General features: G+C 45.4%; 1 protein-coding gene across 1 annotated transcript in view; it reads right to left on the minus strand.

The window, feature by feature from the left end:
* LOC140691494 (uncharacterized) overlaps nt 1–21,768 on the minus strand; it is a 34,137-nt gene extending 12,369 nt beyond the window's left edge. Inside the window, exons 1-4 of the mRNA XM_072955139.1 lie at nt 21,708–21,768; nt 19,132–19,452; nt 18,377–18,657; nt 17,772–17,850 (exon numbers count right to left, since the gene is read on the minus strand). Coding sequence (XP_072811240.1) covers nt 17,772–17,850; nt 18,377–18,657; nt 19,132–19,324 — 553 coding nt within the window. The 5' untranslated portion in view covers nt 19,325–19,452; nt 21,708–21,768. The remainder of the gene's footprint in view (nt 1–17,771; nt 17,851–18,376; nt 18,658–19,131; nt 19,453–21,707) is intronic.
* Nucleotides 21,769–23,204: the final 1,436 nt, after the last annotated feature.

The following is a 23,204-nucleotide window of genomic DNA, read 5'->3' on the forward strand; positions in this document are numbered from 1 at the left end:
TGTATAAGTATTGGGTCCCCTTAAGCCCCAACATATATGAAGTAACAAAAATTCTGTGGCTTAACATTGGTTCAGGGCGACTGTGTAACTGTCCTGACTCTGCTGATGCTAAATTATGGGTATAGGAACTATGGAACCTCCTCAAATATCTTTCATCATAAAACCAGCTTTTCTTATTTTCCTGTTTCTCAGTAATTGCCAAAGACTATCAAATGATGGCTTCACACCAAACAGCAGTTAAGATTATGAGCCCTCTTGTCATACACACTGTGCTAAACACTTTACATAATTTCTAATTCTCACAATTCTACAAAGCAGAAATGAGTGTCCCCATCTCACAGACGAGGGAAAAACTCAGAAAGAACTGACTCAGGATCACGTAGCTCAGTGGCAGCGCGTGCACGCAAACCCAAGTCAAAACACCACACCCCTTTGTATATGTACCAAATCTCCTACCACCCATTGACACACAGCGGTGGGGATAATACTTAGGGAACTCAGTACACTTTTCAGCTTTAAGGTGCTCCAGAGGCCGCTTCTAGCTCTTTTATAAAATCCCGGCTCACTGGTTTCTAACACTGCAAGAAAAGTCCGATGTTGCAACTGTTTGCACAGGAAGTCTGAAATGTTCACAGCGAGATGATAGAATAAAACTAAGACATAAGCAGAATAATAGTTCCAGGTAGTCAGACATAATGGACATTGTGCTACCCTGAAGCACTAAGCAAAGGAATCAAAAAAAAAAAAAACGTTGTTTAAGACTTCCTTTACAAACAGGAAAGTTAAGACTGTAAGAAGGTGTAACAGCGCCACCTATGGCTTAAAAGGCCTTCCTGGTTGCCTGGAAAGGTGCAACACAAAAATTGCCTGTGGATCAGAAACAAGAATCAGATAACTAAAAGCTTATGTAGCACATACTGCTCTCCTAGTCCTCATGTCTTGCACTGTAGCAAAAACCAACAGACCTGTACTAGGCCTATATTCATAAAAGTCATGTCTGTATTTTTCCAACAGGAGGTAATCTAAGTATCTTGCAAAATACTTCTCAAAGAGCCAGGAAATCATAGAAGTGTATTGAAATACAAAAACATTTATTTACATATTAAAACAGCATGAGCTTTTTTCTATTAAAAAAGCTGACATGTCAAATCAATGTTTTGATATTTTAAAACCTATTAAGAGTGCAGAAAAATAAATCAAAATTTTCTTTAATCACAAAAGAGAGAAGCTTATTCCCTGAAAATGATCAATGTGGATTTTTCTAAACTTAATGCTTCTGGTCAGAGTCCTACGAATTTAAATGTCTGAGTGTATAGTTACACGGCAGCATGAACACTGAGTTGTAACAATACACATTCTGTGTAAATAATCTTCAAGGTCGTTTGCTTAAGTCAATTTAACTAGTCCCTGTCTCAATAGAATGATACAGATTTCATTAAAACTTCATACTGCACGCACACACACACACAAAACCCTGAATCCTTGTTACTTTAAGCCATATTCATATATATCCATATTGAATATGCATCAGAAACAAGCCACCCTCTTTAGTATTCACAGTTGATCCTTCTAAACTATCTGTCATTGTGACAGCACATTTTTACTAAGCAGCTCTTGGATGCTTTGTATACAAGGCGTCTACCTCTCACAGTCAGACATGGTAAACGGCATCACTCAAATTTCACAAATGAGGAAATATACTTAAGCCATGGAAACAACGTACATATTTATCATCAGGAAAGAAAAGAGTAAAGATTTTACTTTCAATATGCACTGACAAACTTTTCCTCCATACTAAGACTACATACATAAAACAAATTCAGTCATTGTAAATTATTCTGTCAATAAGCACCACTAGAGAAAAACAAGCAACATCATTAGCAATGATTGGACTTTCAAAGCCCACTCCTATTTTGCACTATAATCATTTTTAATGTTTTGTTTTTAGTGCTTACATAGCACTAATATAAAGAAAACATAAACTATTTAAGTCATTACCTGAGAATGCAACATTTGTGAAAATGTACAATTTTAATTTATGCCACTCTGTCTCACATTCTCACTGGTGTCTCTCCTTTGAAGGCCTCATCAGGCTGAGATCGCCAAAATCGGTCATTTATGGACTCACAGGGGTTCGGGAAACCACTCAACGGGAGGCTGATCAGAGGAGAAATTGAGAATGCATCCTGTGCAGCCTGGGTTCCAGCACCGAGCTAGGCACCGCCAGCTGCGTTTGATTTGGGACAAGCTGCCCACCTCTCAATCCCTCAGCTGCAAAAAGGAGACATTGATACCTACCGTCAAACACCTGCTTTGAAGTAAAACATGAGAAAAACAGTTTAGCCTTTGGTAGGTGTCCACTCACAGCAAGCTTGGTCATTATGATGATGAGGATTACTTTTAATAAGTTAAGCTAGACCAAAAATTAGAAATCACCATAAAGGAGAAACATTTTAACTCAATAAGCATTTCCTTTTGAATGGATTGATAAAAGTTCTAATGATTTTTTTAATAAACCAAATTTTGTCCATTAATTTTAGATTTACCGGTTTATGGACAAGTCTCCAAAAAAAGAATTAGAGGCCTCTAACCTCTGAATACTAAGAAAGTAAAGTTTAAAAAAATTATGGGGGAGAGTATACCTCAGTTGAGAGAGTATGTGCTCAGCACGCATGAGGCCCTCAGTTCAGTCCCCAGTAACTCCATTTAAAAACTTTTATTTAAAAAAAAGGAGAATTAAAGGAAAAAGATGGAGGACACAGAATTTTTTTAGAGAATCCACTCAGATTTAAGATGGGGAAAAAATATCCATTTCTCACAGGAAATCTTGAGAACTATGTAAACCGGATCTGAGTTGTCTAGTCTTTAACATTATTCATGAATTCATATTACCAAGTCTTAAAACTACCTGATAACCCACAGTGGTGATAGTGATCATAAAACCTGCCAATGCGGATCGAACTCCGGCTAGGACTGCTCTGTTCTGACATCTCTGCCCCTGAGGCCTCACCAGGCTGAGAGCACTAAATTTTGTCATTCATGAGCATCTCGTGTAAGTCTTCCATTTGTGCTTCTCAGTCTCCTCTCACCAGCCCCTCTGAGGGAAGCACTGTTATCATCTTCCCCACACGCAGATAAGGTCACTGAGGTACAGAAACTAAACCTGCTCCAGGTCACATCGGCATTAAAGGACGTCTGTATTTCTGCTGTTTTGCGATTGACAAAGGAATCTGAGATATCAATACAAGATAGACTGTTAAATAATCAAGTCTGTCAGCTCTTCACCTCAAAGAGCAGATACTATAAATTCCTGATGTAGGATGAGGCTGCCGCCACAAAATGACTCAGCTAGAAATTAATATCCAAGATGAAGCAGGGGATACACATAAATATTCATGACTGTCAACTCCTCTCACGGGTCTTGGCCCTTCACTGCCTGAATGGGGGTGAAATCCCCACCCGTGTCTGGGAGGGTAGCGCGGCTCTTCCAAGTCTCACCCAGGCTTCACAGGCTGTTTCCCCCTACAGACTGTCCTAAATGATTAAAAAGCTCACAAGATTTTTACACCAGCCAAAACTGAAAGACATTTCTGCATATGGAGCACTTTCTCAGGCTTAAACCATTTTTGCCTACACTCAGCAAGGGGGAAAAAAGAAACATGACTCTGCAAAGTCTCTTAGCCTTACCACTCACAGGAGTTGAATGGTCTCAGCACAAGATGACCCTTCACATTACAGGATGAGAACAAAATAAAGCCGCCCCAACAACAAGCACTCCCAGAGACAGCGCTCAGCAGTCTTCTGCACACTCACGGTTGTGCAGCCCTCACCACCATCTATTTCCAGAACACTTCATCACCCCAATAGAACACCCCTGTCACTAGCAGTCACTCCACAACCCCCCTCCACCCAGCCCCTTGCAACCATCATCTGCTCTCTGCCACTGCATGAGCCAATTCTGGGCATTTCTAAGATCACTGAAATCAACAATATGTGGCTGTTTGTGTCTGGTTCCTTTCAGTTAACGTGCTGTTATCAAGGCATTCCCATGTTGAAGTGGTATCAGCATGTCTCTTTTTTTTTGAAAATGTTAAACTTTATTAGAAGGTGGTAAATACTATCAAAAATAGTTAGAGTGGGGTATAAGGGGTGGGGTTTCAAAGGGAAAAGGCCGGGTTGAGCAGTCAGGGTGGACTACCCAGAGCAGATGGCTTTTTTCATATTCCCCTTTATTTATTTTTTCTTTTTTATTCACTCTTATGTCTGAATAATATTCCACTAAATGGAGATACTACATTTTGTTCTTTCATTCAGCAGCTATATATGGACGAGGTCCAGAAGAATGAGTGTAAGTGGTGGCTAGCAGGGATGGCATTTAAGCAAAGGGCAAGATGTGCTTTCAAAAAAAAAAGTGAACAATCAGAGGCACAAGGAAATTCAGCGCGTTTCTGAGAAAGTGCATGGTTGCTTCAGTAGGACTGCCATGCAGGGCTGTGGGGGATAGTGACAGGAGACACAGTGAGGGAGTCACCTGAGAATATTCCCCACTGTAAGCAGCTCAGCCAATTCTCCTCCCTCATCCTGTATTTTAGAGACATTTTTGCTAGCTTTTCTCTTATTTCAAGTAACAGTACTTTAGTTACACATCTGATCATCTGCATCAGACCACATTAGCTCCAAGCCACAGAAAATCATTCACTGACCGGAGCAGCTCCAAGACATAACATTGATGGACCAGGGAGTCCTGCAGCATCCCATCCTGCAGGCACAAACCACACATGTTCCCTGGTGATGTCCAGAAAGTAAAATGCATGGAAATATCTCACTGCTGCTGCACGACATCTGCCCACAAATTGCCCCCAAATCATGCTGGCACAGCACTACTCAACCCTCGCACTACCCAAAAAAAAAAAAAAAAAAAAGAGAGAGAGAGAAAAGAAAAGAAAAGAGAAGAAAAGAAAAGAAAAGAAAATATAAGAAAAGAAAAGAATAAAGCTAAGAAAGCAAATTTAGGCTCTTCCATTGAAAACCAGCAACCATCACTGCCAGTATCTGAGCTGGAATGATCCTGACTTCAAAAACCACTGTGCAGTTACTATTCAAATGTGACAGACATATATGTATTTCAATTAGATGATATTACAATAGGATTTTTCTTTTCAAAATTTCCAGTTGCAACAATAGCACAAGAAAGTTTATGTTTCATTTTTTTAAAAAAATCAATTATTTTCCACTTTGTTAATTTTGAATCTATTATTATTTTATAAAGGGAGCTATGCTGCAGATTATAAACCAAATATCTGGCTTCTGCAAACAAGACCTATATGACTTCACTATTTCAGAGCAAGCTTTAATGATGCTTTCAAATTGGGGGCGCTCACTAACAGCTCTTTAAATACTGTCAAAGATCTGCTATTATGTAATGCAAAGGGTCTACCTACACATCAACTCAGAAACCAAAGAAACTACACGAAAGCCTTAGTTTATCATTTTAAAATATTCCTATTATTTTGAATATTAAATTTCTTAAAAGATAAGATATTTTTTGAGAAAGACATCAGTTGTATTAAAATTCCTCTCACCAAGAAAGCAATCTTTATCAAGAATTACTACCCCTATGAAAATCCAAAAGACAGGACGTTTCTAGCTAAGTTAACTTACAGATCTCAACACAAGCCTAAATCCTATCTGCTCTCACTTGAACGAGCCCAGCAAAGTCCTGGGCTACTCTGGAACTTAGCTCTTCTGTTCCATATGTTGGCAGAGCTAAGATCATCACACAAGGCAGGGAAGGAGAGAAGAGGTAAGTCCACCTGGCGGCCTCCATCTGTTTACTTCCAGCCACAAGGTGTCGCTAGAGCGACCCCGCTAACAAGCCCTCCACATAAGGAAACCCGGCATCCACTCTGCCCCTGCGGTCCCCAAGCAGCCCTGACGCCCCTCTCCCACTGGTGGCCTCCGAGCCTGTGAATGGTCTTCTAATGACCCTCCCAGTTGGTGACACTCTCCCCCTCTTCCCCGCTACACACACACACACACACACACACACACACACACACACACACAGCCAAGGCAGCCTTCCCAAAGCACAAATTTGATTACATCTCCCCCACTTCAAACCCATCAAGGCTCCCTGGTAGAGTTCTAGCCCCACCCCCGACCCTGCTTGTCCATCCTCACCTCAGTACCAGGTCCCCAGTGACCTCAGGGGCCCCGTGACCTGCTGCTACTTCCCACTAGCCTCCAGGCTCATTTTAACTGTTTGTCAAGGAAGTCTTCCTTCCCTCCAACCTCCGCACTTTGGATTAGGTGCCCTGCTGTGTTAATAAAACATTTTAATCTAAGTCAACTTCTGACACTGCTAAGCTCTCAAGAAGCAAGTACATTTTGCTTACTACTGTGGGTCCACCCCCTCTCCCCTAGACACTCAGAATTGCGTGTGTTGTGAATAAAAGAATGAAGGGGTGGGACTCAAAAGGACAGGCAGAGCTGCTCTCCTAAGGGTCACTTCCTGCTGACACCCTTCACTGCCTCTTCTGTGTCAGTTCTAGTAAAAACCAAGCTCCTCCAAAGCCCTCCACCCCTAGGCCCTCTCCAGTGTCCTTCAAAGCAGGGTCACCCACCACCCTGGACCACACAGGGCAGTCTCCCCGAGTCCCCACCCCACAAGCCTCCAGGCCTCTACCCGGGCTGCTCCTGCCACCTGAGTCACCCTCTTGATTCCTTCCCCTGGCTGACTCTTACTCTGTCCCCAGAACTGAATGTAGAGCCAATTTCTTCCAGGAAGTCCTCCCTGATGATGTCCTTTAGCTCTTGGCTGGGCTCCATCTACAGCAGCACTGCTTGGCGACCAACTGGTATTTGTCCACCTGCTCCTATGAGACCATGACCTCTTGGAGGCCACGTGGGAAAAAGGAGTGAGGTGACAAGAGGGGTGGGAAGAGCAAATAGGAAAGTCGCAGCTCAAGTCCCAAATTCAGGGATTCTGTCTCAGATAAAAAGAATAAACTGTTTCATACGTGTGTCATTTGGCTATGATTTTTGTGGCTCATGGAAAACAAGAGCTTGGTGTTCAAGCCTGAAATCCAAGTTACATGCAAAGAAATGTATATATTCATATCCAAAGGAAACCAGAGCTGCTCAACAACACTTTGCAGTTAAAATCCAAAGGAACTTTGATAAAGGCAATCTCCCTCTCTCTCTTTATTTTTATTTATTTTTTTTTTTTTGGTATCATATAGTTTTAGAAGTATTTGTATAACTAAGTGATGGCTACAGCCTATGATTCTGCACTGGAGTGTTTGGGGCTAAGGAAGCCCAGATTACATGCACTGTGTAAATGCAATCACACCAACACTATGACAGGCGCCCTAGTGGCTGAGCTGAAGTTCCAAAGCAGAGAACCTTATGTTGGAAGACAGCTCTCAGTAGAAAGTAAGAAATGCAATGTTCTGTACTCAATTTCATTAGCTTTATGAGCCATTAACAGATAGTATGTCTTGTCTAATGAAACCCCAAAATATATTGTCATCTTCGATTTTCTCCATCTGACTGTTTTATGCTAAATTTGGATATCAAACCCTCACTCCATACGGAAAGCTCAGGCCTTAGCTGCAGCACAGTTACATCCTGTGGAAGAAAGCCGATCAAGGGAGAACAGGAGAGTTTCCCTTCAGAAGCTGCTAAGTGTGGTTTTGCACCTGTATGTCATTTACAACCACGCCATCGTCAAAGGAGTAAGACCTTACATCTGTGGGGCAAAAAGCACTGCGGTGGTTCCGAACCATGAAAGAACACTGAGCTTTGTGCAACAGTCCTGAGGCACTTAAAGCGTACTTTCTCTGAAAGGCTCCGAAACTGACTCACTTCACCATTTCAGTTACAACCGGAATTAGTAGAGAGAACATGCCCTTGAAGTCTGACAAGGCCCTGCTGGAATCCTGCTACAGCATTTACTAGCTGCTAAATGAACCAATTCCTTAAACCTCTGAGGAGGCTTCCCAATCTTCAAAACGGGGCTGCCACCGCCCACTTGGGAGGCATGGATGTGAATGCAACATGCAAGTAGGGCAGCCGACTGGTACGTGACACGGGACCTGGCTAGTTTCCCTCCGCTGCCCTTCTCCCCCTTTAAACTTGCACTGTTCCCCCTGGTAAGGGTGAAGCCCCAGGAACAGACTGCCCGATTCTTCTGTATATCCCCGGATACATACCTTACCCTTAGGAGGTCAGAAAAACAACTGCCTCCTCCCCAGTCACTATCAATATTCTTAAGAGTCTGGGTTTTTTTTAACTCTATGTTTCAGGGAGACTATTCAAGAATTGTTCAACCACCGTTCTCCAGGTTGGCTCCTCTCCCAACGCCCATCCCTTCTTACCTCAAATCTTCTGTCTGATTGCCTTTTGTTCGTGGGAAAGAGAGTCCGCTAGGGTGCGGACTCCCTAGGCCTCCCTCCCTTCATCACAGGAGAGTGTGACTACATTCTCCCAACTCCCCACTCCGACTCCAGCTTCTGAGGAGTTTCCCCTTCTGGACCCTGCAGCCTCTGGATCGTCCCAAGACGCGCACACGTGGCCAAAACCCTCTCTTCAGATTTCTTCCTGTGTGGCCCTGCCCACCCCCCAGAACCTTAAGGATAAATGCCATTGCTCTGAAAATCACAAACGCCGCTGACTGACACACCAAAGCTGCATGGTCCGGGCTTTCCTCCAAACCAGGCACAGCCCTGCCCCCCCTCAGACACAGTCTGCACCTCTTGAGATGAGCTGATCCACTTGCACGGCTGTGAACACCAGCTAAGAATGACGAATCCCAATGTGTATCTCTAGTCCGGCTCCTTCACCTGAGCCCCAGGCTCATAGACACGAGTGCCTCTTGGAAGTCCTAACTTGGATGACAAATGGCATCTTAAAAATGCCATATGTCAAAAAAAAAAGGCCTTATGTCCACCATTTACTCTAGACTTCGATTCCTGGCAGGTACCTCCCAGGCTCCCCATTTTAGTAACAGCCCCAGCACCCACCTAGGTGTTTGAGGTCACATTCAATTTCCACTGTTCCCTCCACCTGGCCCTGCCCTGGAATCAGTCTTGTTATTTCTGTCGCTAAGCCAGTCTCAAGTCTGGTTCTGCAGGGAGCACGATGGAAACCCACAAGCTCACAGCAAGGTGCACTGAGTCACAGTCCTCCGAAGGGAGTTCCCTGGAGGGGGAGGCATCTCCTGCTGCCAGTCACCTCAGAAGGCACTGGATTCTCACAAAGAAGGACCAGAAGAAGGGATTCAAGGATCTCCCGTGATCTGAGGTTTGAAGGGCCCGAGGTCTGGGGGAGCTCCTAGTTAGCTGACACTCCTGTCAGTGAGCAGATGAGGATGGTAGGAACCCAGGCAAGTCTGTTCTCGCTCCGACCCCTTTTCTCTCGGGAGCCACGGGAAAGGCCAGTTTCCAGGGCACAGACCGGCCATCACAGATCCCAGCCTGCATTTGCCAACCCAGACAGCCTAGACTCCTACTTGCGACTCTTACTTCTGTTCTGTTCCCCCCCAGAATGTGATGGACTCTTTCAGAAAGTCTGGACTGTCTCAAGCGAGACCAAGTCAGTGAAGGATGAAGTGTCCACATTTGGACCAGAGCATGAAAGGAGAAACAAGGCCTCATGTCCAGCATGACGGTGGTGGCCAAGCCCTTTCCCTGGGTGAGATGAACCAGGGTCGGGGTGAGAATGCAAGGTCCCTTCACGGCTGACAGGGGTGTTGGAGACTCACTACCGCAAAATAACCACACGGCCGTCAGTGGTGGACATCAGCTGCAACAGACACAGAGGCAGCTATTTACTGCCAAAAAGGGGTAAAAGTAAAGGCCGCGGCAGGGAGGCCTGCACGGCTGCTGAGGCAAACCACAGACCCGGCTCTGAATGCCCACTGGCTGAAGCAGAGAGGAAGCTACGGTCCCCTTTAGCGGTCCCTGTGTCCACCAGATCCAAGTGAACCAGCTCCTTAGGACAAGGCAATGTTTTCCTGATACTTAGAAAAACCAGCCTCATAAAGGGAACAAAAGAGTGGCATGGTTTTAGACCCGCTCCTGCCCCTCTATGAATGCAAAGTAAAGTAAATGGCACTGGGAAGGTGAATGCAAAAAAAAAAAACCAAAAAACAAAAAACCGGTGACTGCTTCCTCCAACAGCGTCCCCTGCAGCTGCTCGCCCCCGAGCCGGCCACTTCCTCACCAGTGACCGCCGGCCAGGAAGCGCCGTCACGCACGTCACACAGCGACAGCCAGGAACCGTGTGCCGAGCACGTTTGTGTAAAAGCCAGAATCAAGCAAGGTGCTGCAGAATTTGACTTTCCAAGTTTAAATACTCCATGAAAAGAATCCCTCAGCAGCCGCCTAAATCAATTCGCATCTCACTTCTTCAAAACAAATAAACAAAATTAGTAAGAGAGCATTTGTTACCAAATATAAGGACGAACTAACAGGTTCCTCAAAGCAAGGACTTTAACAGATATCAAACTCCAGTGGGTGATGTGCTAACATAGCAAAAATTCCAAAAAAGTAGAAAATAAGATGACTAGGGTAATATACGAATCATGGCAACTGTTAAGTTTTTGCTTTTTATAGCGATGGAGATGGCACAGAGGGCGATCTGGCTATTCCAATGCAGGGTGTGCACAGCCCACATTTTCAGACCCAACAACATGCTCACGGGGTGGTATAAGGGAAAAAGGAAAATAGAAAAAGGAATAGAGGAACAGCCAAAATTAGAAACACACGAGAACAAAAATGACTTTGACAGCATTTACAAGAAATTACGTCAGTGTGATGAGGACAGGGACGCAGGGACGGTGAGACCCACCCTCACCTCCTGATCCAGGGAAGGCAGGGGCCTGAGGGGAGCGATGCTGCCGGGGGACCCCAACGTGGTCAGCGCCCCAAACCAAAACTTCACCTAGATGCGTGTAGACAGCTTTTGAGCTACAAAATGTGGTCACATTTCAAGCTGGACAACTTTACTCACTCCCACCAAGAGGAACAGGGGAGAATTAGGTTCTGCTCCTGAACCAAAGCATTGTTTAAAAAATTAATGACTGTGTAATAGTAAAAGCAACAATGGAGTAAAAGTCACTGGAGGAGAACGTGCTTGACCCGAGCTCACTGGCCACATTATCTCACTGACGTTCAGATGCTGGCTGAGCCCTTATGGTACCAGAACAGACAGACCCACCAGGAGGGAGGTTTAATGCGCTGCTGTATTTTGATGCCGGCAGCCATGCCTGGTACACGAGGTTCTGGGTAAACAATGGTGACAGTGTCAACCACTATGGGCTAAGCACACATCCAGCTACTCCGCCAAATCCCAAGGGCAGACTTCAAAAGGCAAAAACAAGCTGGCATTCTCTGTTGGCTCTGCAGAATCAGAGCCAAGCAGTTGCTGAGCAAAAATGTCACCAGTGCCTCCTATGACAAAATAGGAGGCACTGGCGTGGGGCTGGGGCAGGGCTCCAGGCTTCCACTGATCACCCACCAGTCTGTCCAGGGGGTGAAGGAGGTCCCTGCTTTCATTGCACCGATGCACCTACCTTGAATGACGCCTTAGGACTCAACAGGAGGTGACAGGTGAGGTGAACGGAGCCAGCCTTGGTGTAGCACGGTTCTGGCAGCTATGCCCTCAGCAGTGCCCAGTTTCCTAAACCTGACACCTCATCTCCAAGGAGCAGAAGTGTAGTGTGGGCATGTAGATCACAGGGCCCTGTGAGGACAAGTACAGATCATGGCCACGACATGCCTCTCCCCTTCCTTAAGCCATAGAGGAATGTCCGGGGAGGAAGTGAAAATTATTCCAGAGCCCGCCAGGCACCACACGCAGGTGGGACACGGATCCCCTGTGTCTGTCATTCACAGGACTGGTGTGGATTTTCTTTTTATCAATTCTCTGGCATCTTCTCCTCCATCTTACCAACAACAAGAAAGTAGAATCTGACCTTAGAATCACAGAGAATCACAGAGCCCCTCCTGCACAGCGGGCCCGGCAGCACGTGCCATGTCCTCCGACCGTCACCTGTGGGACCGCCATGAGCGCTCTCCAGACTCAAGGCCCGAGGCCGTAGGCCGGGGGGACACAGCTCACCTCACTCTCCCCAGTAAAGGGGGACCACCTCTCGGCAAAGACGTCTCACCCTCTTCTGCCCGAGGGACAGCTTGAAAGATACACAGGGAAACATAGTAGAGGGTGAGGGGTTAGGCAGCCCAGAAGTGATCGTCTGCACTTCCAAGGCAGAGTGGGGCCTTTGACCTAATCACAGGGACAAAGTGAGGACGAATTTTTCCCTGCTGTGTCCCATACACCGTGACACGCCTTTCCCTGCGTAAGGAGCTAATTCGGAAGCCCCTGGCAGTGTTTCTGATGTCCTAACTTGGCATGGTGGCTGTCAGGCAGGGGAGAGGGCCTGAGCCGTGCTGGTGCTGGGCCTGGGAGGCAGGAGACATCGGCTCCACCCTGAGCTCAACCAGCACCTCGTTCTGCGTCTCGGGATTCAGAGTCTCATTTATAAGCAAAGGGATGAAACTGTCCCAGGACAGGCTGTCCAACAGGAATGAAATGAGAGTCATGTAAATAACGTTTCCCAGTTGCCACGTTTAAAATGTACCAAAAAAAAACCAAGTAACTGATTTTAAGAACAGACCTTACTTATTCTACTGAATGTAAAATACTATCATTTTGACGTGTAATCAATATAGAAAGTAACAAGATAGTTTATATTCTTTTTACTAGACAAGTTTCAGCGTCTGATGTGCATTTGACCTACAGCACATCTCAGCTCAGACCGGCCTCCTCCCCAGCACTACTAACAACAGTAGCTGTGGCTACTCTATTGGACAGCAACTCCAGGGGTCCCCCCAAGTGTCCTGGCTGAAAAGGGGGAGTAAGTGTCCACACTAACCCTAAAAGGATCTCTCTGAAACAAAGGCGGATTTAGTTTTAAACGTCTGAAAACCGGCGGGCTACACCTCCTTCCCGCCTTGGCTACAAGAAAGCCCTCCTCCTTGATGATCCCATTCTGGATGTAGGGAAGCAATCTGTCACACAGCCAGGGTGGCCCGGCCTTCAGGTTGACTTGCCTGCTGTCTGTGTCCAGTCCCACGAAGTCCTCCTTCTCAAATAGGATGTAGAGGAGGGGGGTCTTCTCCCCAGAATTTTCGGGGTCCCCATCCAGCCACTTGGACTTGGGCAAGATGAAGAGTGACTCAGTGAAGTCGTCGATCCTCTTCTCCACCACCCTGCAGTCCTCGTAGATTGAAGGCCACGTCGGTGTGCGGCTGCTCGGCCACCTCCCCATACAGCACAAAGACAAAGAGCTGAGAGTCGTAGAGCGTGGTGCCATACAGCTCCTCTGTGCGTGGAGCTTCTAGAAGGTCTTGGCCAAGAGGCAGTCAGTAATGGTGACAAGGCCCATGACATTGTGGTGGGTCTGGAAGTCACTCCATCCATTCTCGGGCGCATAGAGATACCTATAGTAGATACAGAGTGCCCACTGGGAGCCGCACAGTCTGATCTGGCTCACCAAGGAGATTCCATTATAGATGCAAAAGAAATTCTCTAAGATGATCCCCACGGGTTGGACCACAATCGGGAGAGTCTGGTGGTCCTCAGCGCACTGCACGTAGTCAGGGGCGTTCATGTTGCAGGCCCTGCCGAGAAGGGAGGGTAAATCGATGTACATACTGTGCTGTGGGCTGCGGGCCTCACTGGGATGAGGCGACCTGGTGTGCACCAGCCAGAAGGCAAGGGAAGTCCAAGCAAATCGGGGATGATTTTGTCCTCAGCATCTGCACATGGCTACTGAAGCTCAGATCACATAACCCAGCTTTTGGTCTAGGCTTCCATCCCCTGCAGAAAAGGATCATTTCTTGTTTTCTGTTTCCAAGCACCTAGGCAGGCCCTGATGCAAAGTCGGTGCTCAAAACTGCTGAATAAATGAATGAATAAAGGAACTGCTTCCCCACCCCTCAGCAGGATATAATGCAAAGAACCATAGTAGGATCAAAATATCTGGATTTCAACGCCAATTTATTTGAACTCCTAAGGTGCAGAATAATGGGTAAGAAAACTTGCTTTGGGGAGGAGGGTACAGTTCAGTGGTAGAGCACGTGCTTAGCATGTTCAAGGACCTAGGCTCAATCCTCAGTACCTCATTTTAGAAAAATGAAACAAATAAATAGACTTAATTAACCCCCTCAAAAAATATTTTCTCCATTCAAAATTAAAAAAAACCCACCTTGCAATTGACACAACATTGTAAACTTGACTATACTTCAATTAAAAAAAAACTTCTTGCCTTACAAGAATATATCTGGATTATGGAAGTTTGCAAATGTAAAATGCCTAGGGTACCACCTGCATAAGAAGAAGGAACTGTACAAATGTACTATCCCTCATTTATGAGCTATTTTTCCTTTGGGGAGATTATAACCTCTCAGAGATATTTTTCTCATATTAAAAAAAAAAAAGAAAACATTACCTGATTCTCCATACTGCTGAAGAATCAGATAACCCTATGAAAGCATCTGACCCACAGAGTTTATTCAATAAATGTTTGTTGAATGAATGAATAAACAAGCAAAGTGAATGCTGCTCCCTGCCACAGACCATCATAATGGTACTGCTTGGAAATGCCAAGCCCACGTTCCACCCAAATCTTCACTAACCACGTGGGTGACCTGGGCAGACCTGTGTGCTTCTCTCAACACCAGTTTATTCATAAATAGAAATGAGGGCAATAACACAAACCTAAAAGGGTTAGTGAGTCACGAATGAATAGTACCCCAACTTTGCAAGATGGAACTATTAAAGAAAATTGGGCAAAGAGTCCATAGGCCCTCTCCATATTATCTCTTACAACTACATGGGAATCTACATTACATCTAAAAATAAAAAGTCTATTATTTTAAAGAGGCTATTGAGTTTAAATCAGCTCACCGTCTCAAATAAGGAACACACAGTACAAATAAGAGAATGCGCAGCCCATGAGATGCACTCAGTAAATATTCCCACTGAACCCACTGGTCCCTCCAAATTCAGAGCATGAGGATGTGTCCTCGTGGCCAGAGGCCACTGCACCTGAAGCTAAAAAAGCTAATGGTCCCCACTTTCAAAAGCCCCTGCCACCAACCTAGGTCTAATTTTGTATTTGTAATTTTTTTTCTTTTTATAAAATAGAAATCCCCAATTGCATAGCCTTCAGGTCACCAAAACCTGACCACAGAGATCATGATGGCAACCCTCCTTGGTGAAACAATAAAATGAAAAGCCATTTCCACAAGACCTATGTGTAAATCTACTAGGGAACTTCATCCTGGACTGAGAGGAAGAGGACTGGGGAGGAGGGGGCAATCTGAGGCACACAGACCCATGGGCCACCTGTCCCACGATGGACATTACACTCAACCCTCACCCTCCAGGAACTTCAAAATACACACAGACAGAGTGATGTGGACAATATATATGTATTTTTAAAGAAATTCCGACTCTCTAGCAGGTCTTGTATCTACCGAGACACAAATGGCTTATGTGTATAATGTTTCACAAAAGCCTTAAAACATTACCACCCCAACTTGACACATTAAGAAACTAGGGATAGAGGTTTATCACATTGTGCAAGATTAGAGAGATGCCACATCAGACACTGTATTTAAACCCAAGCCTTTGCTCCAGTGCTCACACAAGAAAGTGTGACATACTGCCCCTTTCCTGCCCTCTCCCTGCAATAAATCTCTGAAGAGTCTTTTCTGTGCCACGTGGAATCACAATCACGTCAATTTACCACAAAGAGCTATGTGACTCCTTGGAGGACGTGTCAAAATCTAAAGGGTTGTGATGGGAGGAGAGATTTGAATTTTCTGTTTCTCAAAGGAAACATGGCTTTAAAAGAAACTGAAAAGCACTTATCTAGTCTAAGCCCTCATTGTGCAGAGAAGGAAATGGAGGCTCAGAAGAGATGAGGAAAGGGACTTATTAACAAATATTGCCTCAGTGCAGCACCAAGCCAGCCCTGGGCCCTTCTGGGGGAGTACCTGGAAGGCCCAGGAAAATGATTGTTAGAAAAAGGAAAGAGAAGAAGCATACAAGGCCCTGTCTCTACACCACCATACCATGAAGTTCCACCAAATTATCCAGTATTGGGTGCAGCCAAAATTTAGGTGGGCTAAAGAGGTTATAGAAACCTGGAAGTCTCAACCATAGTGGAAATTCCAACATTTACTGTTTTTTTCCAAGTTCAAGCATCAGTTCAGTGGGCGCTCCATACGAGGGACTACACGAGGCCTGGAGTTCTCCCAAATACAGATCTCTATTATCACGTGTGCAAACCACACACAGGCCCACCAGAAGAAAAACGCCCACACATAAGATGGAACTACTGAAACAGAAAAGAGCCAACCAGCATATATTGCTAGCAAAAACGGTGCTGCTAGAAATAGACTCATGGACATAGAAAGCAAACTGTTGTTAGCAGGCAGGAAAGGGAGGATTAACAGATACACATTAATAAATATAAAATAAATGACAAGGACCTACTATATAGCACAGGGTACTATTTTCAATTTCTTGTAATGAGTTGTACTAAAAACAATCTGAAAAACATTTATATACATATGCATAAGCTTATAACTGAATCTCTGCTGTACATCTGAAGCTAACATGGTAAATTTACAACACTTCAATAAAAAATAATTTTATATAATAAGTAAAAATAAAAGCAACGCCATAAAAAAAAAGTAAAAGAACACGGTAATCCCCTTAGCTGTAGGTGGTGGAGAACTCTGCAAGCACCAAGTCCACTCGAATACTCCAGCACTGGCGGTCACTCATTCTAACCATCAGAGAATCACTTGGCTTCTACGAGGTTACTTTTCTCTTCAGTGAAAGGCTACAGTTGCATCTAATGATGTATTGAATCTCATCATTCACAAACCCAAGAATTAATGAGGATTTCCCATAGGCCTGGCTCTGGACAGATGAAAAGATAGGGTCCCAGATATATTCATGTGTAGAAGAAGTTTATGCCATAAAGACATTAATTCTTCCTGCTTTGATAGACAGATTCATTGCAATTCTGATTAGAATTCCTCCCAGATATTTCATGGAATGTAACAAGTTAATTTATGGTCAGGAACAGCCAAGAAACTTCTTTAGAACCACCACTGGGAAGGGGTGGATAGGTCATGCATTTCAACTGGTCTTTCTGATTTGATGAAAACGTTCTGGAATAATAATGGTTGCACAAATGTGAATATGCTAAAAGCTACTGAATTGTAACATTCAAGTGGGTGGACTTCATGGTGTGTGAACAATATCACAATAAAGCTGTTATATGAAAAAATCCTTCTTGCCAATTATTTTTCCCTCTATACTACTAGTCTGTCCCACAATTTAAGTAAAACAAACAAACAAAAAAAAACAAAACAAACCAGATTTTGCCAGGAGCTCTTTAGGAGTGCAATGTCCCTGGGTCTCCAACGCCTCAGGTTGTGCTGTTCCTGTTAACACACAATAGCTGGGCTGGACTAGTTAGGGACTATAAGTATCTTTTTAAGATCGACGGTCTCACATTTCACCCTGGGAGAGTGAATGATGGAGGATGAGACAGCCTCATGCCTTCAGCTCATTTTTAACTGAACCAAGCCCTGCTTTCACCACTGTAATCCCTCTCAGTATAAAAACATGTGACATCAACAAGCACCGCCATCATAACACCTGAAAGTGTTCAAGGTACTTACCTGGGGCAGAAATCCTGATCAAGGAGACAGAAGCTCCCTCAGCACTGCCGCTCCCTTTTCCCGACTCCACCAGGAGAAGCTGGGAGTTACAGCCGCGGGCTCTCAGCCTGGGGAGCAGCGCCCACGCCGCTAATCTGGACCTCAGGGATCGGGAAAGGGAGAGGAAGGCAGCCCCGGGGTCGCGGGGCAGGGAGAGCGGGGTGGGGGACGCAGGCTGCAGCCCCGCTCGGAGGCCAGCCCCAGCCCCAGCCCAAGCCGCCCGCCCCGTCCGGGTGTGCAGACCCCGCCCGCCCGGGACACAGCCCCCCCAGTGGTGGGGACGGGTCGGCGGCCTAGGAGAGGAAGCCCGGGAGGGGAGGACTCGCGGGCGGGAGAGGGGAAGCGGACGCCAGCCGCGGACTGAGGGGAGCCCGGCTGGGCCAAGAGGCGGCAGGGGCACACCTGGCCCTGGACAGCTGTGGCCGGGGCGCCGGGGCAGGTGGCGCGGGCAGAGGGGTCTGGCCCGAGCAATCCAGCTGAACACACGCTGACTGGCGCCCTGGGGGGCTGTGACACGCCGACCGCCCTCCCGCAGCCGCCTCACCCCTTTCCCGATATCCCCTCACCTTGCACTTCCACAGCCAGAGGCCCCGGCCCCAGGCAGTAGCCAAAGGCCTACAGGGCGACAGAGCTGAGAAGCCATTGGGGCCGATCCCCGGCTCGGAGCTGGAGCTTCCAACCCGCGGTCCAGCTGGCAGCAACTGCGCATGCGCAGGAGGGCCAGCGATCTGCTCTGGGTCCTGAGAGAGAAGGGGAACCGAGGGAGGGAGAATAGGGGAGGAGGAGGGGAGGCGGGGAAAAGTGGAGGGAGACACATGGACAGGAGGAGCAGAGGGAAGGCAGTTATCTGGAATTGGGAGGGGAGTAACAGAGATGGGGAGAAAGCGTTTTACCTCTTGTGGCACCCCGAAGGAGGCAGCAGTCCTGCCTATACACCCTTCTCTTACCCGTCATTGCCCACAGCTCATATTTTACGTCCCTGGCCCAGCCCTCCAGCTAAGGTCTCTGCAGAAACCCTACGGGTATCATACCCGTTGCCCCCACAAGGAGCTAGGTTTACTGTTGCTCAGGGAACCAAGCACCCGCAGGTGTTGTTTCTCAGAACTACCTTGGGAAGAGTACATATTCCCCTTTTACACGCTGGGAAACAGGCAGGCACGATCTCTGCCTTAGCTCCACTGTCCCAAATGTTGGGCTGGCAGGGAGCGGGAGGTAAAATGTCAGAGCCCCAGAAGGAGCAGACTGCCTGAGTGTTGGTGTAGAGTCCCCATCCCTCCTGGGTAAACCACACCCCAACTTCGGGGAATAATCAAGGGCTCACCGTAGGCCCCTGTGTGTGGGAGAGCTGCCCTCAGTCCCAGTGTCCAACTTGCTAGGTAGGTAGAAGTGTTATTGAGTCCAAATTCATTCTCCTCAGTGCAGGACAGGCCAGTAAGTTGGGAGACCAAGTGTTGGGGCATGGAATAGCAAGTTTCTGTAGACCTAGATGGCAAACTAATGTCCTGGAAAACCATCTCCCCAAGTCAGAATTCAGGCTGCTTTCCTATGTGCTTGGTTTTTGCAAACTTCTTGGTGTAGGAATTCCTTCTTGTTAGAATCCTTTGTTCTTGCAGCTATCTCCCTGGGTCAGATCCCTGTAAACCTCCAACAAAACAAACGTTATTTTCTATTCTGCAACGTGTTATCTTTATATGATTGGAAAAGTGTTAAATACCCTTAAAGGTCAGAGCCTTCCGAATAGGCTCTCCTGTATATTTTAGGCTCTAGGCAACATTGTTTTACAAGCAAGAAGAAGCCTAGGAGACAGAGCACAGGGTTAAAGTCAAAGGAACAGATCTAATATGGAGTCAGATTTCTTCTTTTCTATTACTGTGGCAGAAGCCACTTGAGGATTTAAATCCCTTAAAGTTAAAAATAAGTAAAACTTTAAAGGAATTTACATACATTGGTGGGAACTTGCATAGCATATCTGGAAAAGCACACAAAGGATTGTAAACATTGGCATCTCCAGGGAGGCGTGTAAGAACAGAGGATGAGGGAAAACTTCTTTCACTTGAGTATTTTTTGCTCTGTTTGAATTTTTTTAACCATATGCATATATTTCTTTTTCAGTTAAAATAAATGTGTAATGGAGCAAAGGAGTAACTAGTTCAGCAAATACAGCAGCCATAGACTCACTGAGTCATCATTTTCGATTTAAGCCAGGAAGCATTGATTGTCTCTCTCCTATGTGCCCAGTGCTGTTTTAAAACTTTTTTATATACTTTTTTTATAAAATAATAACATGCTATCCCTCACCCCTGCTCAGGGCTGGTGGGAAACCAACTGAGTTTTTATTGAGTTGTTTTCCAAGGAGTAGAGATGAGTTATAAACAGAACACAACTTCAGGGCAAAACAGGCGGACTGGTTTTCCAGCAGGCCAGATAGCGATGACGGGTTTTCAATAGAGGCGCACAGAGGCTGAGAGAGAAAGCCTCCAGGAGTGCCTTCTCCATGGCACTACTGAAATAGGAAAGAACAAATCTGACTCCATATTAGATCTGTTCCTTTGACTTTAAACCTGTGCCCTGTTTCCTAGGCTTAGTCTTGCTGTTTCTGCACCTTTTGTGAAACAATGTTGCCTAGATCCTGAAATATACAGGAGACCCTATTCTCAAGGCTCTGACTTTGAAGGATATTACCACTTTTCCATTCGTATAAAGATAACAAGATACAGAATAGAAAATAACATTTGCTTGTTGGAGGTTTACACGGATCTGACCCAGGTGAAGAGCTGCAAGAACAAAGGATTCTAACAACAAAGAATTCATACACCAAGTTTGCAACAACCAAGCATTCCCGCTTCCCCTTTTTAATATAAGAAGAGCCTGAATTCTGACTTGGGATGATGGTTCTCCAGGACATTGGTCTACCATCTTCTCCGCTGGCTTTACAAATTAAAGCCGCTATTTCTTGCCCCAAATCCTTGTCTCCTGATGTGTTGGCCTATAATGCACGAGTAGAACAAGCGTGGACTCGGAAACACAAACATACATTGAAAGTACGCATTTGGTATATTAAATGACCTGCTTCCACTCGTATTCCTGAGGTTTTCTTCTCTTGACCACTCCTACTATATTTATGAAAAACCTGTCATGTGGACACATTTCCTACTCTAGCCACTACCCTTCCATGTAAAAACTGATGCCAAGAAGGCAATGGAAGTTGCTAGAAGGTATTACCTGGCCAAAAAAGAGCAGAAGTGGGTTCTGGCTGATGTTCAGGAGCAGGCCGGGGCACCTGACAAGATGTCATAAGTACGGATAGACAGCTGGGCACCAAAGGAGAAGCTTCTAAACTTCCATAGGGACTTGGATAGGAAGGAACAGTCCCAGACTATAGCTCTGATCCCACCACGAGCTTCCTGGGCAAGGCTGGGCAAGTCATTTAAATTCTCTAGACCCGTGCTGTCCAACATGAGAGCCACCAGCCACATGCAGGATTATGATGTTATTCTGTAGCCAGACAGAATTATAAATAAACACTTTATTGCAAAGGGTCAGCAGGTATAATATTTAAAAACATTATTGGTTATCTTGCCCTAACAAGTTATTTTTGTATGTCTAGCTTTCTGTGGGTTGTAATGCCTGCGACTAATGTTTCCCTTACAGTGAGGTATTTTGAAATTATAAGTTACTGGACACAGTACACTCATATCACAGTTGAAAAAAACTGATTAAATAAGCAAGGTGATCTGACTTAGTATTTATGAGCAGGGGCTCTGGGGCCAGCCTGCATAAGTATTAATTCTCACTCTCCCTCCAGGGAGTTCTGTGTGAATCTTGGACAAATTATTGTTGCTGTTGTTGTTGTTGTTGTCGTTGTCATTGTTATTATTTGTGCCTCTTTTTCCTTACCTTTTAAATAGCGAGGAAAATGTAGACTCTATCCCCTACAGTGTTGGCAGGATTAAATGAGTAAACGTCTGTGCTGCCCACTTCCCTGGGTTTCAGCATTCTCCAGGCAATCAGTGCAAAACGCAGTGGCATTCTCCACTGTCTTCGTCAGTCTGGGATTCTGTAACAAATTACCGTGTGTCGGGTGGCTTAAACAACCAGCATATTCCTTATGGTTTGGAGGCTGAGGCTTTCAAGGTCAATGTATCTGGGAGAGGATTGCCAGCTCGAAGATGGCTGTCTTCCCACTATCTTCATGGCCCAGAGAGGAGAGAGAAGCAAGCACTTTGGGGCCCTGTATAAGAACACTAATACCATTCATGAGGGCTCTACTCTCATGACCTCATTTTATCCTACTAATCACCTCCCAAAGGCCCCGCATCCCTATATCATCACCCTGGGAGATGAGGTTTCGACATATGGATTTTGAGGGGATGCATTCAGTCCACACATCGGCTAACTCTCCCAAACATGCAGTCATCAAACCTGTAGCTAATTTCAAAATAATGTTTATATCTCTCTGCCCATTTCCATTCCTACATCTACTAACACTGAGGCCCTGCTACATTTTATTTCTTATTTTCCTTGTGAGGTTTAATTGATTCCTCTAACTCCAAGGATTCGCTCACTCCAGTCTGCTTGACAGCCCTGCCAGGTAGGTCTTCCTTAAAACACCTTCCCACTTCACCTGGTTGTTTTTTAGGTGTAAATGTCAGAATTCTCTCCACACCCCATCCTAGACCTTTAATCCCTTACACTACCGCTCACTATGTTATTTTCCTATTACCACTGTAACAAATTCCCATAAGCTTAATAGCTTAAACCAGCACAGACTTATCAGCTTATGGCTGTGGATGTCAGAGATCCAACACAGTTCTCATTGGGATAAATTCAAGATACCAGCAGGGTTCCTTCCTTCTAGAGGGTCTAGAAGAGAATGTTTCCTTTTTTTTTCCAGTTTACAGAGGTCACCCACCTTCCTTAGCTTGCGCCCCTCAACTTCCTCCATTTTCATGGTCAGCAGCCTTTCTGAACATTGCTCCATCGCTACACCTCCCTCTGATTTTAAACTCAGCTGGGAAATATCCTCCATTTTAAGGACCCCTGTGATTACATTCAGCCCACCTGGACAATCCAGACTACTCACCCTATTGTCTCATCTCAGGATCCCCTTGTCCCATCCCACTCAGGCAGTATGTATGTGGCTGTGACATTCACCTTGTGTAACATTTCCTCATGAGCAATTTATGGTTCAAGGCACTTATAAGTGACTTTTTGTTTTTCTTCCTTATCCTTTCTACATTCAGTTTGTCTGGTGAGATTATATGAATCCTTTTTATTTGTGCCCCTGCACTAATCTATAATAATGTATCATGGGTTTAAAGGCTAACTAATAGACAATTTAGGAGACAGAAATCCTCTAAGATTTTTAATCCTAAAATATCTGTCATCCCTTTT

This window comes from Vicugna pacos, chromosome 35 (genome assembly GCF_048564905.1).
Source record: "Vicugna pacos chromosome 35, VicPac4, whole genome shotgun sequence".
Classification (NCBI taxonomy): Eukaryota; Metazoa; Chordata; class Mammalia; order Artiodactyla; family Camelidae; genus Vicugna; species Vicugna pacos.